General features: G+C 48.1%; 1 protein-coding gene and 1 long non-coding RNA gene across 3 annotated transcripts in view; both read left to right on the forward strand.

Moving 5' to 3' along the window:
• The window catches only part of LOC118972133 (uncharacterized), a 129,609-nt gene extending 127,746 nt beyond the window's left edge, over positions 1-1,863 (forward strand). Inside the window, exon 3 of the long non-coding RNA XR_005060963.2 lies at positions 1,790-1,863. This is a non-coding gene — a long non-coding RNA (uncharacterized lncRNA). The remainder of the gene's footprint in view (positions 1-1,789) is intronic.
• A 2,845-nt stretch (positions 1,864-4,708) lies between these two features.
• ZIC3 (Zic family member 3) lies at positions 4,709-15,719 on the forward strand. Of its 2 annotated transcripts, none has more exons than XM_037016869.2 (3): positions 4,709-5,888; positions 7,028-7,191; positions 15,156-15,719. In XM_037016869.2, exons 1-3 carry the CDS (start codon positions 4,829-4,831, stop codon positions 15,303-15,305), a joined length of 1,374 nt encoding a protein of 457 aa, XP_036872764.1. In that variant the 5' UTR covers positions 4,709-4,828; the 3' UTR covers positions 15,306-15,719. The 2 variants fall into 2 exon arrangements, with proteins under 2 accessions (XP_036872764.1, XP_036872763.1); XM_037016868.2 differs by lacking the exon at positions 15,156-15,719 and adding an exon at positions 8,014-9,842.
• Positions 15,720-17,846: the final 2,127 nt, after the last annotated feature.

The following is a 17,846-nucleotide window of genomic DNA, read 5'->3' on the forward strand; positions in this document are numbered from 1 at the left end:
AACTCTGATGTAGCCAATAAAATCTGGGGCCCAAATGAGAGGTAGGCAAATGTGTCCACGGGTCCAGAGCTCTGAAGATCGATATAGTTCAGCTCTGCCCCTGAAGACAATTAACAGCTTTATCTTAGCATAAAAATAAGGAGGAGTTAAAAACTCATTCCTTTGCAGCTTCCTTCCCCTTTCATTTTTTATTGTGATTTGCAGTTTTTCTTTTAAAAAGATCTGGGACTGTGTGAAGAGAGGGTGGGAATTTATGTGAAGAAAGTGTCGTTTACCAGGGGAAAAAAAAATGTGAAGAATAGTGAGTTTAAAGGATGGGTTTCTATGAGAAACACTTTTTGCTTCACTAGGAAGAGGCAGGGGCACCAAATTCACCGTCTTGGAATAATTCCCTTCCTGGATTCAAAGATTCATTTATTGAAATAAATCAGGAAGCATTGGCAGAACGGAAATCCGCTTGCTGGGTTTAAAGGGTCTTTAAAATGTTGAGAGTGTTAGATTGCAAATCTTTTCTAAATACAAAACAGAAGAAAAGACCGCAGTGTTTCCCTTGGACTTAAAGAAAATTGCTAGGTCTCCGACTTAGGATAATTTCATGTCCGCCACAGAAAATGCGTTAAGAAAGAAATCCTGCCTGATAGCACAACGTGCTGTTTTTCAGGAGGCTGGAGCGAAAAGTGCTGCAGAGTGGGGCTCTGGGTTGTATGGAGAAAGCAGTTGGTCCCTACTGCCCCTCTGGACATTCTGTTTCCCTCTGCTTCTCCAAGATGGATCCTAAAATTCAGGCTCAAAAGCTTTGCCGGTTTGGCAGTGATCAGTTGCTCTGATTTTCTTGATTGCCTTAGATTTGGGAAAGAAAATAAATCTTTTTGCTATTTACTGTGTAATAGCACTGCGAGGGAACGGATCCCATTATATTTCCTATCCTTACAGACATGTGGATATTTAGACCAGACCACATACAACTGGGGGACGCATAAAAGAGATTTATTGGTTAATTTACGCCGCCTAATACACATGTAAACCCCAGTAAGCCAAAGCTGCCGAGGGAGCCTCCGTTACAGCGTAAAATAACCAAGACCTGTGGGTTCGAGTTGCCCTGCCCTGCTCAGCCCTGCGATTCTTTCCTCCACCTGAGAAACCAAGGAAGAGAGCTCTAGACTTCTGCCTTGCCCCAGCTTGTGTGCAGGAAAAACTTTTCTTCGCTTTCCTCTTTCGGACACCACTCTGTTCTCAGACTCAGCTCCCTAAACCCCCCTGTCCCCCGAAGTTGTTTCCGGGGTCCCCTCTGAAAAGCCAGTTGAAGGGTGGGGCTGCAGGTAATCAGGAAAACTTTGCTGTATTATCATCATCCTCATTATTATTATTATTACCTAACAGGAGTGGTTTGCTTTGGAGGGGTGGGGGAGGCTTTGTTTTCATCTGCGGTAACTTGTGATATCTGGAGATACTTCGCTTTCTACTCTGTCTCAGGACTCAGGGCTCTCCTCCCCGAAAAGGAAACCTCCCTCCAACCAACCGAAATAGAATTCGAAATAGTCTGCCTCTGCCCTGCTGTTCCCGAAGCCCCCTTGCGTCGTCCTCTTGGGGGCATCTGCGGTTCCTGCGCCGCACGGAGCAACGACACCCCCTCAGAGTAGCACCCTCGGGCTGGCCCCGGCTGCCCCAGGAAAGGCTCCACCACCCGGGGTTTTGGCCTGGCTGAACCGCCTCAGGTCGGCCTCTTAACAAGCATCCCCTCCCCACTTCTCGGTTGATGATCTAATTGAATTATGCCTTTTTGTTCCAGGGACTACAGAGCACGTGCTGGAGGCAATTAATTATCGGAATGTGGCCATATCAAAACGGACACTGGGCACCGGGTAGGTCAACGGCGGCAACATCCCCCTGCCCTGCGCGCGGGGACCCCTCCCCAAAGGGGCCAGGCTAGGCTCCCTTAGCCGCCCTCCTTCCGCAGCCCCTCGCTGGGCTGCCCGCCTGGACTCCCAATCGCGCAAGGCCCCGGCTTCTCGGGGCACCTGGCAGGACTCCCCGGAAACCCTCGCCTCAGAACTGGCCGGGCTGGTGCTCGACAGCCAGCTCCCTCCCCGCCCCCGAGCCTCGAGAACCGCTCTCTGGACTGGCGCCCTGAGGAAATTCAAAGTTTTTCAAACGAACCAGGCGCCCAGGGAACTTGGGGGTTGGTGGGAGGTGAAGAGAGGTAGAAGGAAGGATGAATATAAAGGGGAAAGTGAAAAGAAAGGGGGGAAAGAAAGAAAAGCAGTCCCCCCTTTTTGTAAACCTGACTCCAGGGAATTCATTTGCATGATTTAGGCACATTTGTTCTTCTCTGAAATCCCCACCCCCGCAAAGAAACCCTCTGCTGAGCACCACTGAAACCATTCTTGGAGAGCCTATTTTCAGTAGATGTAATAATTTAAGTCAGCAGTGAACTCACCTTCCAACCTGGGGAGAGAGCTCTGATGTAGAGAGGGAGAATTGGGGCGAGTTGGGTGAGAGGGGGTGACTATGGTAAATGTGCTACCGGCAGGGTTTTCCCCCAGTAAACTGGCAAAGAAAGACGGTGAAGTCTCGGCCAGGCCAGGCGGATGGGGGGCAGGAAGTGAAAGGCTGCAGTAATAAAGCGCTGCTTGAGGCGGTCTCTCCAAGTGCCTCTGAACTTGATCAGACGTTCTGTTTCCTACACAGGGATGGCGGCCAGGCAATGAGACTGCTTCAAGGCGCAGACTTTGGGGCTTGGCCCTGGTTGGGATGTGACAATCACAGCCATCTCTCTCTTGGCCTTTCCTTTCCACTCTCACTCTCCTGTATTCTTTGCAAATGCCCTGCCAGACCCCCCCCCCCCCAAAAAAAGTGGATTTATAGTGCTATGTGAACCTGGCCATTATGTCCAGAAAGACCTTGCACCAGACAGGGAGTGGGGGGAGTAGGGAGGGTGACTCCACACACAACACTGGCAAGTAAATCCTTAAGGGATAAGACGTCCCCCGAGGTAACTTCGTGCTTCTCTGGGTAGGGGTAGAAGAGAGCAAAACTTTGGATGTTCAGAGGGAAGAAAATTCCACCTCACAGTACTCATTGCGGCTCTCCACTTTTGCGTTTGAAAATGTTGAGAACTCAAAGTTGATTAGCCCTGTTGTTTGAAATCTGTGCTGATCTTGTGTGTGTCTAGCGAATTTGCTATGCAGTCTGCTGTGTGTGTTTTGTGTCCACAGGCTGTTTTTAGTGCATGTTTAGTATTTGTGCTTGTGCATGCGTTTGCTGTTTTGTGCATGCGTTTGCTGTTTTGTGCATGTATTTACTCCGTTGTGTTTAGTTTGTTGTGTGCCTGTGTTTACAATTTTGTGTGCGTAGTTTGCAGTGTTACTGGGTTGTGTGCTTACTGGCGTGTTTAGTTATGTGCGTGTTTGGTGTGTGTTTACTGTGTTGCGTATGTTTCCTGCTGCGTGCTTGTGTTTACTGTGTTATATGATTGCTGTGTTGTGTCCGGTGTCCTGTGTGCGGTGGGGTGGTAGGGGCAGCGGCGAGGACAGCCACTACTAACAAACTAAAGACCCAACGCTTGGCTCATACCAAAGTGAGGAAGATCGGCCCTAAGTGTAATCGTTTCTCCTCGCTTGGGCCAAAGGCGGCAAGCGACAGCTCCGGACACAGACAGCTAGCTGGCCGACCTGGGTCTGGGGTCTAGGACCATCAGGGCCCACAGTAGCTTGTGGGGAGGAAGCAGCTAATAGGCTGTAAGCGTGGAACTGCTACGCTCGCCCAGGGAACGGCGCCCTGGGGCCGCTGAGGGGACACATTCTCGGAAGAAGAGGCGGAGGAGGCCCAAGCGGCACTGGGCGTCCAGCGCCGCACCGACGGTGGGAACGATCCTCGCGGGGAAGAGTTCTTTTGGTATAAGGGGGTAAAGCGCGCGCGAAGGATGCTTGTCCGCTTCCGGCCAGAGGGAAGGCAGGGAGAGGTCCGACTCCGCCCCGCCGGCCGCTGGCTAGAGCTTGATTCCAGCTTTCCACAGCAGCGCAAGCCCCGTGGAGAGCCCACTCACGGGCGCCCGGCAGCAGCCGCCTCACCTGCCGGGCGCCCGGCCACGGCCCAATCAGCGGCAGTCGCTCGGCCGTGGCTGCCATGTTCCCAGCTCCGCGCTGCCAATCAGGGTGGCGGCAGCCAATGGGCTGCAGGGCCGGAGGTCAGGTGACTGTGGGCCAGCTGGTTCCCCATTGGCGCGCGCCGGCGGCCTCCCGCTCGGTTTATGTGAGAGGAGTGAGTGATTGACTTTATCAGTCCAAGGACATTACTCCGGAGGCGAAGAGGCTGGGATTCGCCCTGCGAGCGGCGAAGATCGAGCCTGCCTCCTGCCCGCAGGCCGGCCAAGAGCCGGCTCGGCTACTAAGCACAGCCTAGCTGGGAGGCTGGTGCCAAGGGAGCCTCCCGGCCCCGCGGTTCTGCGCTCTCGCGGAGAGGAGGGGTGCCCGGGACAGGATTGGCAAACTCCGCCCTCCACTTATTATTTTGCTTATTTTTCTTTGTGCGCTCCTGTTAGTTTGTTAAACCAGATCTAGTCCCAGAGTCTTTTCTCCTCCCTTCTCCCCACTCTTTTCCACCCCCTCCCCCCAACCCCCCGCCTGTTCCTTCTACTTCCCCTCCTCCTTCCTATCCCTCTGCAGGAGACTCTCGCAGCGACGGAAAGTTGCAGCCCCGGCTACCGCCTTGGGGGTCTCGCGGCAGTATCCAAACGCCGCCACCCCTTTCCGACTACGGCACTTCGGAGATCTTCGCCCGCACCCTCGCGCATTTCAGCGGTATCGCCTGTGCCCAGAACGCCCCACCCATGACGATGCTCCTGGACGGAGGCCCGCAGTTCCCCGGGCTGGGAGTGGGCAGCTTCGGCGCACCGCGCCATCATGAGATGTCCAACCGCGAGCCGGCGGGCATGGGGCTGAATCCCTTCGGGGACTCGCCCCACGCCGCCGCAGCCGCTGCAGCCGCCGCAGCCGCCGCCTTCAAGCTGAGCCCCGCCGCTGCTCACGATCTGTCTTCGGGCCAGAGCTCGGCGTTCACGCCGCAGGGTTCGGGTTACGCAAACGCCCTGGGCCATCACCACCATCACCATCATCACCACGCCAGCCAGGTGCCCAGCTACGGTGGAGCCGCCTCCGCCGCCTTCAACTCCACGCGCGACTTTCTCTTCCGCCAGCGCGGCTCGGGGCTCGGCGAGGCGGCCTCGGGTGGCGGGCAGCACGGGCTCTTCGCCGGCTCGGCGAGCAGCCTGCACGCTCCAGCTGGCATTCCCGAACCCCCCGGCTACCTGCTCTTCCCCGGGCTGCATGAGCAGGGTGCCGGGCACCCGTCGCCCACAGGGCACGTGGACAACAACCAGGTCCACCTGGGGCTGCGCGGGGAGCTGTTCGGCCGCGCAGACCCCTACCGCCCGGTCGCCAGTCCGCGCACGGACCCCTACACGGCCGCCGCGCAGTTCCCTAACTACAGCCCCATGAACATGAACATGGGCGTGAACGTGGCGGCCCACCACGGGCCTGGCGCCTTCTTCCGTTACATGCGGCAGCCCATCAAGCAGGAGCTGTCGTGCAAGTGGATCGACGAGGCTCAGCTGAGCCGGCCCAAGAAGAGCTGCGACCGGACCTTCAGCACCATGCATGAGCTGGTGACACATGTCACCATGGAGCATGTGGGGGGCCCAGAGCAGAACAACCACGTCTGTTACTGGGAGGAGTGCCCCCGCGAGGGCAAGTCCTTCAAGGCGAAGTACAAACTGGTCAATCACATTCGAGTGCACACGGGCGAGAAGCCCTTCCCATGCCCTTTCCCGGGCTGCGGGAAAATCTTTGCCCGCTCCGAGAACCTCAAGATTCACAAGAGGACACACACAGGTAAGGGGGCCGGCAGGCGAGCGCTGGTTGCTTCGCGGCACCGCACTGCCCAGCGGAATTCAGCGCCAGGGAGAGAGGGGTGGCGCCCTGCTAGGGCTGTTCGGAATAGAGGCGCTGTCAGTGTCCCTCCACCTCTCGTCCTTCCCATCCCGCGGCGCTTTTGCCCAGTTCTAACTTCCCGGGCAAGACGGCTCTGCGGTCTCGGGAACTAATTGGAACCTTCTCGCGCCCAGGAATGAACTGGCGCCGCCTCTTTTTCTCTCTCTCTCCCTCTCTCTGTCTCTCTGTCTCTCTCTCTCTCTCTGGGTTATTATGAAGGGACTCCTAATGTGTTGAGAGCATATTGCTTACAAGCGCCCCAGCTCCCCGCACGCATTAGGGGAAGGCTACCATAGAAATGCTAATGAAAACTAACTTTCGGTTACTTCCGTTCTTTTTTACCCTTGATTGGCACATCTCCTAATTAAATGACTGATACTTTTGTCAAACTATTTTTATTTGGAGTTCCAGGTTCAATTCAGTTCTCCGGGAGGAAAGCTAAAGTAGAAAAAGCACCACAGTTTCGTGGCTTGTTCAGGACATCTTGTAAAACTGTCTGGATCCCCTGGATTTATATAGTTTTCTCTTTCCGAACGTTAAGTACGACGACCCAAGCTTTTTAATACTGGGCTTAGCAAAATCGCTGCATTTGAAAGAGGCAAATGAAAAGGTACAAAGGAGGAACTGAACGGGATTGTCCCGTTCCCGGTTCATTGTCCCGGCCGGGCTAGGTTACATCGCCAAGGTAGCGGCGGAACGTGTCCGCGCGTTTGGAGCCCTGGGCCGTGCGGGGTGGAACCACAACTTAGGGGAAACTTTGGAGGAGCCAGGGGCTTCCCTTGCTGCGCGAGAACAAAGGGACGAGCAGGTTCTGGGCCCGCCCTGCCCCCACCCCCGCCCCCGACCACCACCCTCTAACCCCGCAGGCTCAACCGGCGCTCTCCATTTTTCTCCAGGGAAAAGAGATGCCGCAGCCACCCCCAGTCGGCGCTCCCTCTCTGGGAAGACCGCCGGGCGCTACGTCTCCCGTTGCTCGGCCCTGGGAATCTTCCTCCCTCCCTTGACCATATCCTCCCCCCTTGCCTCTTTTCCTTTTGCAGGTGAGAAACCTTTCAAATGTGAATTTGAAGGCTGTGACAGACGCTTTGCCAACAGCAGCGACCGCAAGAAGCACATGCATGTGCACACCTCGGACAAGCCCTATATCTGCAAAGTGTGCGACAAGTCCTACACGCACCCGAGCTCCCTGCGCAAGCACATGAAGGTAATTACTTCTTTATTAGCGGTCGGCGGTTTATAAACAGTCGGCCCGACATTGGGCCGCGGAACGGAAGCGCCCGCTCTGCCAACCCTGTATCCGACACGTTAAATCCGATTTGCTCCAGCGGTGACACCTTGAACCCATTTTGGGGACCCGGAGGGGGCGGAGGAAGAGGACAGTGGGGAGGAGGAGGGAGCAGAGGGAACAATCAGTTGTTTACTGGGAAGCTCTAACCGAGCTCGCCAGGGCTTGAGGTTGAAGTGGCCGCCTCTTTCCGGCTCAGCCCGCAGTGAGAACCAAGGGTGCCGGCGCTGAACCCGGGGGTGGGTGATTCATTCGCTTTTCGGGCTTCGGATCAAACAATAGAGCCAAGGCGCGGGGTCCGATTCCCACGCATTTGTCCGAGACCCAGCAGCGCTCAGGGCGCCTGTGCCACCTTTTTCTCTACCTGCTTTCCCAAGCCGAAAAGGGCTTGGTGAAACCTGGGCCCGGGCGAGTATTTTATAGAGCCCCCAAAAGTAAGCGCTTGTCCCACTCCATCTGCGGAGAAAACATTTTTGAAGGGGCATGCATAAAACAGAGTGCTTTATTCCTTTTCTGTAACGCCAATCTTAGGACTTAAACTTTTTTTGTTTTGGCGAACATCTCTGGGTTTTCTAGACATAGGTAATATGGAAATTAAAAACAAAAACAAATTAGCATTTCTCTTCTAAGTGGGTCACTGGGAGGTCTTGCTCTTAACAGTGTTCGAATTCTGCTCTTGTTTTTGCTTGCACAATGCCAGTTGGAATTATATTCATTATAATATATACATGTTAATTTTAGGTTCATGAATCTCAAGGGTCAGATTCCTCCCCTGCTGCCAGTTCAGGCTATGAATCTTCCACTCCACCCGCTATAGCTTCTGCAAACAGTAAAGATACCACTAAAACCCCTTCTGCAGTTCAAACTAGCACCAGCCACAACCCTGGACTTCCTCCCAATTTTAACGAATGGTACGTCTGAGGACAAACACAAACACAAACCCTGTTAACTATAGAATGGACCAGATGCGTTCTTAAAAGAAAACTGAGACCAATCAGATGGAAATGGAGTTATAAGGCAAGAGGCCACATATAGGGCTACATCTTGTTAATTGCAATTGTCCAGGAGGTTTTTTGGGCAAGATCCAAAAGTAGCCGTGCCCTTTTCTCAGGATTAGAAAATATGTTTTGGCATTTGAAGGATTTAAAAAAAAATCTTCTCACTGTTTTCTCCTCTCCTTTCTCTTGCTCTGTGCACACCGTATCCCTAAACTCCTTTCAGTTCATTTTAACACTTGTCCTGTTTCTTGAGAGGAAGTTATAGAAGGCTTGGTGGTGGTGGTGGTGGTGGTGATGTTAAACTGATGGAAATTCTTCGCCTTAGTGGTGATTGTTTAAACTCTCACAGTCTTAAACCGTGCCAAAGTCCTGTTATGTCTTGAACTTTTTTCCTCAAAGCATTACACTTGTGAATGTATTTTTGTCTAATGGGGTCAAAACTGTTGTTCAGTATTTTTTCAGGCTGAGGATGTGATGTTACTCTACACAGATTGTGACGTCTAGTATACAGATGCCTTTTGTAATAACTTTTTTTTGTAAATACATATCCATTGATGCCATATTTATCGTTTGTAATTTAATTATTGCTACAAGTGCCGGGAACTGAACAATATTTATGGATAAATGTGTTTTCTAACAAATTCTGTACAGCTTTTGATTATAACTGCTTTAGCATTAAATTTTATTGTTTTGAAAGAAGAACACAATTTACAGTTTTTGAACCACTGACTCCTTTCTCTTGTTTTGTAACAGCCTCCTTCTACAAAGAGGAGACCTGAGCAAATTAAATCTTGTTTGTTGGTATTTATAACTCACTCAGATCCCTTTTTTAATTGTTAAATTATTTTTCTATTGCAGTGTAGATTCCTTACAGTGTCAGTTTCCATCTGGAAAGACCCTCCTTTCTTTATCTCTAGCTCAGATGGTTGTTTAACTATGAGTTTAAATGTGTTTGTCCTGGATTTTTGGCATGCAAATCAGATATTACTGATCAGTTCAGTTAGTGGCCATGACATCTCAATCTTGTATTTCAAAGACTAGAGAAGCTGGATTTAATCATCCCTGCCCTACATATATAAACATAAGGTAACCTAATGACTTTTATGTCCCTTAGTTTTTTATTACCTTACATAAAAATGAACATTGAAGCAGGATGCATGTCTGTCTATTCTATCAGGAGATCACGCATATATTCATATGTTTGTATCTATGACTTATCTAATCTGCCTATCAAATCTTATTTAGCTATCTATATATTTTCAAAAGTAAGCATATGTCTGAAGGGTGATGAGTAAGGCCAGTTGACATGCTTACTTAATGGTTAAAGTGCTTCTTAAAAGAACTATAGTCCATTTACAGTTTGGAAGGCAAAGTCTGGTTTGTTTTGCTGTATATAGTTCAATTCATAATTATCACAATTATTCATAACATTTTTGTAGCGGTGTAATAACTGCAGCTGCAGCAGTTCTGAAATGATACTATGGAAAGAAAAACATTTGCAAAATATGTATTTTTCAAGTTCATGGTTTGTAGGCAAAGATGTTAAGAGCCTTGTTTCCATTAAAATCAATAACAATGAAAAATGGTTGTTTGCTTTGTGATAAAATATTAACAATCCATTTAATCTTCAGCTAAGCAACTCATTTGGACAAACAGTTCTTTTACAGTTTATACGAAAAAGAAACTATTATTTTGGGGGGTTGAAGTGGGTGGAGTATTGAAAGACTTTTTAAAAAACTAGGGTGCTGTTTAATATTGAGAACCCAATCTCTGAATAACCAGCTGACAAATTAGCAAATAGAATGGTGGAGATAAGGAATTGTGAAGAATTTTAAAATGTAATGACTAGGCTTAGGTAGCTCCTCTTGAAGGGCAAGCTCTAGGTTTTTGGTGGCAGCCAGTTTGATATTACACATAATCATTTTGAATTCTAGAGTTTTGTTTATTCTTTTTGGAGAAATAAAGTCTTGGCACATTTTATTTATGTTTAAACTTTTTGTATTAGGTGCCTGATTTTTTTTACACATCCACATAAATCAACCTTAAATTGAAATGCTCAGAGAACTTCAGATGATTAAAAGAAACTTTGACTCCCTTGATACAGTTGAAGCAGTCTATTTTAAGTTATCTTATTTTAAGTTATCTACTGGTCCTTGCCAGTAATTAATTACTGAGTTTCCAGTTGCAAATTGCTTTGGATGCAATTTTTTGTTTGTGGAGAATGGTGTTTTTTGCACTTTCCTCCGCCAGTAGACAAGGAAGGGCCTGAATGCCATGAACAGAGAACAGGGATTACTTCACAAGTGATGAGCAGGTAACCTGTCCATCTACGACTCCTACCCCAGACATCCCAATCTTGACCTTGACGTTCAAGGTGCTGGACTTTGACTTCAAACCAGAGACTATTTTAAATGCTCAGCAAGTTTTTTGAAAGTGTGTATTTTAGCAAGGGTGTAAGTTTTTAGAAAGTAGCTCTAAATGTGTTCAAACTGAAGTTTAAATGTTTTTCTTCTGAAACATGCATCAAACTTAGTTTGCTGTTTTCTCCATGAATGGAGCCCTCTCTGTCCCCAGCATAACCTAACCTTAAATGAGAGTACAGTGATAGGTTGGTTGCAAGATTATCTCAAAAACTTGCTTCTCCCCGTTAAATATATTAGTTTTTCAGGAGACATAAAAAACTTGATTTTTATTTAATAAGCCTGAAATTATTCTGCTATAAAATTTTACAGTAAAGCAGTGTGTCCTAAGAGGGGAAGATGCCAACTAACTGATGGTGACCAATATTAAGATCACATAAAGGCTTTGCCCCTTTATATGATTTCCTCTCTTGGGCGTAGCGTCGTATTTCTTAGTCTGTCCTCTGCCCTTGTCATTTGTTGCAAAGAAATGTTTATTTTAGTAGTAGAAGACTTTTCACATTTTCTTCCTCTCATTTGACTTCTGGGAGTGCACATTTACATTCTGGAATTCTCAGTAAATACCTTAAAGAATAATCACCCCCCACTCCCCAAACAAAAACCTTGCAACCCTAAAGATGGATCAGCGGGAAACCATGAATGTCAGCTGGGCTCTTAGTGATCTACATGTTATTTTCTTCCTTGCACCTGGTAAGACCTTTGTTAAAAGTCAACAGCATCTTTTCCAAAATGGTCAGTTGCGCTTTAGATTTCCACTGTTGGGTGGGGAAAGGGAGGTGTCTGTTTCCACTCAGAATTCTGGCCTTCATCCAGTTAGGAAGGTTAAAGATCAGGGTACAGGCTAAGCAAGGCAGTCGGTCTTGGTCTTAGCTACTGCTAAGGATGGAGAGCGAGCGGGAACCCCCCTCCTCTCACAAAGCCTCCCAGGAAAGTTGTTCTGAACTTCCTCGCCCCTCCCCCCTTCTCGCCGCCTGCTGTCTCCTTGCCCCTACTCTCCCCCCACAAAACCCCCAAAGCAAACGAAAAAAGTCTTAAGTGCCACTACTTGAGTTTCTGTAAGAATGGCCACCAGCGTGTGCATCCACTCAAGGGCCAACTGCCCGGCAGCTAGGCCGGTGTTCCCGCAGGCTGTCTGGCCCTCGAGGCTCAAGTCTATCCGGGCTTTGCCCCGGGGCGAGGCCGGGCGTTTCGGAAGTCGGGGCTCCGGCTCGGCGTCCTCAGGCCCCCGGTTGGGGCCCCAAGCGTCCCTGTCCGCACGCCGAGTTCTTGCAGGTCCCGGTCGAAGCTCGGGCCAGGGGAGGGGACCTCATTTCCTAGGGTCAATTCTCGCGGTCTCGATCCGCTGACCCTTTGACCTCCACCTACAGGGCCCTTGGCGGCCGTAAGCCGGCGGTCGCCCTGGTTCCGAGGACGCTTCGCGCCCCAGCGCCTCTCGGCCTCATTAGGCCGATGGGGCTGTAAAGCAGGAGTCAGCCGCCGCCTAATCCGGACCTGGGGTCAATTCGAACCCAAACAATGGTGAGCTCCGAAGGCCGCAGCGTAGCGCCGACCGCAAACTTTGTGTTCCATTCATTTTCTTTAGGCGGCGGGGGAGGGAGAGCTGTACCCCTAAGCTCGAAGGCCACTCCGGCCCCAGGGGCTCTTAAGCGAGCGTCTTCTCGCCCGGCCCTCAGGGTCTCTCAGTGCCAGGGATTGGAAGGGCTGGCGAGGTCCCTGGCCTGGTTGGCGGCCCGCGCGAGGGCCGGAGATCGGCCCCAAGGGGGCCGCCGCGGCCCCGGGAAGAGACTTTGAAGTGGGTTTTTAGCGCGCACGTGTGAGAGCCGGGCCAGGCCCAGAGCGGGGACCCGCTGCGAGGAAAGAGCAGGCTCAGGCCAGGCGCCCCCTCCCCCGCACCCCGCCGCTCCGGCCTTTTCAAGCCGGCCGGACTCCCCGCCGCCCCCTCTCCCGCGCTGCGCGCAGGCGCACACTCCGCAGCCGTCGAGTCGGATTCGGCTGCTGGGGGTGGGGGGGAGAGTTGAAAGCGGCTTTGCCGAGCCACGGCCTCGGCGGAGCCGGGAGGGAGGGAGGAGAGAGATGTGGGGAAGGGGGGCTGGTTTGGGGGCGGTTCTCGAGTGGCGAAGATGGCGGCCGGATGCGAACCCCCGTGGAGCGCAGCAAAGCGCTGACTGCGGGCTGCCGAACTGTTGCGTGCTTTCAACTCCCTTGTTATTCCTGGGCTCTGAGCGCCTCGCGGGAGAATGTAGGTCGTGGCAGCCGAACGCAAAATTGTTAAGAAACGGAAGCGAAGAAGTTCTTCCAGGGCATTCTGGGCGTGGGAAGTTGGCGAGCCTTCTGGGGGGTGGGGTTCCTAGGGGACTTGGACTTGGACGCGCCAGAGGCCGTCCCACCCTGCCGTCCAGACTTAGACCCTTTCCCCTGGGCCCTCATGGGTGGTGGGGAAGCCATTTTTTTGTCACCTCGTCCGGCCGGGATTCCACGGCACCTTCGAGTCCCTAAAAATGCCAATGAGTGGGCACTGTTCTCTTCCAGGACAGTGGCGGGGCCCGCGAGGGGAGCACGTAGGCACCATTTGCAAATAAAATGCCCCGTCTTACCGACCGGCGTGCCATTGGGAGTTTGAACCGTACAAGTTGCCCAGGCCGTGTTTTCTGCATATCTCATTTAAAAGTGGGCCTAGGAAAAACTGCACTGTCGTAGCTTGTGTGTGTGCTGTAATAGCCGGTGATCTTACGTTAAGGGGGAAAAAAGCCACAATCCCGAAAACCTTCATTCAGCTTTTGCTTAACTGCCTTAATGCTGACGTTATGAAAGAAACCCTGGTAGCTCTGGGATCCCGAGCTCATGTTTACTCTGCAGAAAAATGCTGCAGATTCACCTTCAGATGTGTCTTTCGTGAGGAAAGAAAAAAAATGTGGGATAAAGAGGTGTAGCTATTGATCCCCCGGCTCCTCTACGAAAATAAACCGCACGAATTCTTCCAGGCTGCGTCTTCCAGGAGACCCACTGCTAAACGAAAAGGCAGCCTTTCCGGGGCAGCCCACCGTTAAGCATTTGGGCTCCAGAAGGTGTGGGGCATTTCCCTTGGGCCACCTTGGTGGGTGGGCAGGTGGGTGGGCAGGTCATTAGCAAAGCTGGCCGCAGATCTGGGGAGAAATCTGCAAAACAGTGCCTTTATCTGCAGAGAACAATTGATGGGGTTGTCTTTCCTCCTTTTCAGTGCACAAAGAAGCCGGCTTCCGAGCAAGAATTTGGAATATGCATTTAACTTGTCGTGCTTTGCATTGGAAACCCCTGAGCAATTAAAATAAGTATGCAGTGTAGTCGTTTCTGTCCTTTTCTTATGTGTGATTCCTGCAAGTCAAAGGGGCTGGAGCCTCTTACGCAGTTTGGAAACTTGTTTTGAAATTGCCACCAAACATCTTTTTTTTCTCCCCTTTGGGTGAAGTTTCCTTCCCGGGCTTAGCCACTCCTCCTACCCCCTCACCGGAATCGAGTATTGACATCTTTGAGAGAGATCAAAGTACTTGCCGTATACTTTTTATTTTTCCATGCTGTAGTTTGAGCCCTGAGGTTTCAGCTTTTTCCTTGGTTAAATCTCTTGGTATCAAAAATGTGGGAAGTGAAAAGTTCATTAACTTGAAAGAGCTTTAGCCAATGGTTAGGCACTTTGTCTCTTTAAGAACCACAGAGCCCAGATTGTCTCTTAAATTGACTTTAAAATCAAGCTAAAGATGTTCTCGTGAACTGTCTGTCCTGGACACCTGTGGTGTTCTTTGGGTCATCTGATATGGTAAGCTGGTTGATTTTCATAGTAGCTATGTGAGTGGAATTTCTGAAAAACTGGATGAGTGATAAATTGATAGAATTCTTGTATTTGTTTGAATGACGACTCCAAAGGGCACTGCTTTCCCCACTGAGGTTTGGTTTTTATCATAACTATTGAAATTTACAGCTTGAAAAACCGAAGTTTGCAGGGAGCATTTAAAGGGGGAAGTGTTCATAGCACTTGGACTAATAGTAACTTAACGCAGGAGCAAAACTTATTTGAATAAGATTTGAGAAACTCCTGTTTCAAAAAGTGTTCAAACTAAAGGAAATGGTTTTCTTTAAAAATCATGTAACAAAGCAAACAATTTTGCATATTTTTAATGTGCTGACAGCTCAGCCTGTTTACTAATCTGATGAATAGGGAGAATGTGAGCTTTGCAGTAACTATAAAAATAGCCTTCACCAGATGGCAAGGTTACAATGTTTGATCTCTAATAGGGTGTATATGTTGGCTAATGTGTTTTATTAAAACACAACCTGTGTAAAGACCATTTGAACATAAGGTGTTAAAAAGATTCCATTGTTTTATTACAAGCTAGCATTTAAAACAGTGTACCAGTAACATTTTATGAAATTTTTCTAAGAGTAAACAGCCTGTTTTGACCTCTCTGCAGTTCACTTTTTGTTTTTTTGCCAGTGTTGTCCTGCTTGGTATCCGGGTCAGTCTCTAATTCCTGACGAAGAACTTGATACTGACGTTGGTATGCAGCAGCCAGCCCTCCATAACACTACCTATCCTAAATGCAGGGTTAATGCCGAACCTACTGTGCAAGAAATGATTTACTGATGAGGTTTCAAAGAAAACCACATCAATTTGGATGTCTGTTACCTTGAAGTGATCATTTTAAGAGTAGTAGCTTCTTCCCTAGGTATAAAAAGCCTATTTTCTTCTTTTGGTGTATTTCATTCTGTGTTGAGCAGTCATTTGTGAAATGAAAAAGCAAAAAACTCCCCCCTCCACACCCTGCCAATTTAGGATTATATATGGGAAGATGGAGTTGAAGACTGGCCTAATTCATAACCCAGTGTGTATTATCTCATGGATTGTGTTGACCTTGTTGAAAACCTCTTTCAAGTATCTGCATTTCACATGTAGAACTAGAGCATTTAAACCTAGAAACATGAATGCTCATTTTGTTAATTTCATGTTTGTGTTCAAAAAGCAATACCCAGAATCCCTACAATTGTTGTTTGACTTAAATAAACCATTTACATAATTTTTTTGTGATTATTGTTTTATTACAGTGACAATGGTAGCCCCTAAATAACCTTAATAAACCTGTTGAACTGGGACAGTTTATATTCTATTCGCATTTTTCATGATATAGCTGGGCTTTCCCTGAGCAATAAATGTGCAATAAAACAACCCACTGAACAAACCCCAACCAACTGTTTTCCTGGAGAGACTCAGGGCTGGGTGCTGCGGAGGTCAGGGGAATAATTCAGAGTCAATGATTGTTTGGGGAGTGATTTGAAGGACAGACTGGAGGCAGGAGCTTGGAGGGAAAAAAAAGAACATTTGAACACCTCTATTTAGGTGAGAAAGAGGGAAAGATAAGCTGAAGATAACCCCAAAGGAGAAAGAAGGGCCTCTGGAGAAGGGAACATTGCACTAACATTTCACGTGTATTATTCAGAAGCTCCAAAGTGGTTCTTGGGACAGACAACTTGGCAACCATTGATTAGGACACTTATAGAATCATGGAATATAGGTGTTATTAAAACACAAGTTGTCATTAATTAACTGTAGTGTTAGAGAAGAGGAAGACTCTTGAGAGAAATTCTTTGAATTCTGGATACTTGATTTCTCATTTTAAATTTAACATCTGTAATCTAATGTAATCTGAGAGGGGCTATCTTTCTATTTATTTGACATGATTATGCCATCATGAAGTATTGTAAAATTGCAGCCTGTTAGAGTATATTGGTATTGGTTCTTTAGATCCAGTTTTATTAAAATTTCTGCCAAGTTGACTGATGGTGCTGTTATTTTTAAATAGAAGGAAAACTCATCTCCCTCCGATTTGTGTTGTGCATTTACATTGAGGGTAGTACACAGGTCACTCAGGAAAGATTATGGTTCTTTGATTCTTGGCTCCCTAAAATGGCATTTTTATATCCCCTCATAATGATGTTGGTAGAATTTTTTGTTTTGTTTTTGTTTTTAAGAACAAGAACTGTGTTCTTTCAGACAGGCAGTGGAGTATTATAATGGGATTATTTAAAAAACCCTTGGTAAGGTAGACTACAAAGTTGCACACTGAGCCAGCTGCACTGTGATAATAATACCTCCTAGGGTTATTCTAAGGATTAAACAAGAAAATGTCCATAAAGAGCCTGGCACAGAGCCGTCCCTGAACAAATGTGAATTCCTTCTTTTCTTCTTGCAGGTAGCTATTGTTTTGTTGCTGTGGGGTAGTTTCTTATTTTTAATATTACAGACTATTTTACTCGAAACTGATTTATACTGGGGTGCAAATTAATGCAGTTTTCAGGAAATAGATGGAGACAGGGTATATAAGAAATACTGCATTTCATAAGCATAATCACTAGATCAGGCATATGGGTTTATGAACATAGCTATGAATATTTAAACACATAAAATTAAGATGTTATTAAATGCCCGTTGTTCGTTATCTTCCAATGAGTACACTTACTCTTTGATGAAAATAAGTTGTGTACTTAAAATCTGTAAACATGGTAATTCCATGGTTTGCTTTTGATTTGATAGAATTTTTATAGTCAACAGCTTACTATATTTAAATTAAATGACAATTTTACAGTGTGAAAATTGGCACTCACATTTAACAGAAAGATTAAATCTTATAATGTCTTAAATTATTCAGTTGCCCTCTAGTAAATTTATGTTAGTCTTATGCGGGTGTGACTACAGAGCAAAGAAACTGATTTTCTTGGGGGGCTTGGAAGCTAGCTCTGAAAGCAATTCCCGAAGAGGAGTTCCCGAAATGTTTTGACCCATGTCAGCATCCTTAGAATAAGTGTATGGACTCCCTAGGTGATGGTCTCACTTACAATAAAAAACAACAAACAACAGCCACCAATCTTAGTATTTTACAGCCATTCTTCTGGTTTGATTATGTTTTAAAAGGATGCCCTGATTATTTTATGTTAATGACATTGAGGCGTGACTGAAAGTGTAGAAATGTTCTGTTGCAGCATTACGAAAATGCATTTTTCCTCAGTCAAAGCTCTATTTATGCAACGAAACAAAACAAGAACACCAACACACTAAGCTCTTCCCAGATGAACTGGCTGAGTGGGAAGTATTTCTTTCCACTGATTTTGGGGACTTGGAGCTCCCCAGAGA

This window comes from Manis javanica, chromosome X (genome assembly GCF_040802235.1).
Source record: "Manis javanica isolate MJ-LG chromosome X, MJ_LKY, whole genome shotgun sequence".
Taxonomy (NCBI): domain Eukaryota; kingdom Metazoa; phylum Chordata; class Mammalia; order Pholidota; family Manidae; genus Manis; species Manis javanica.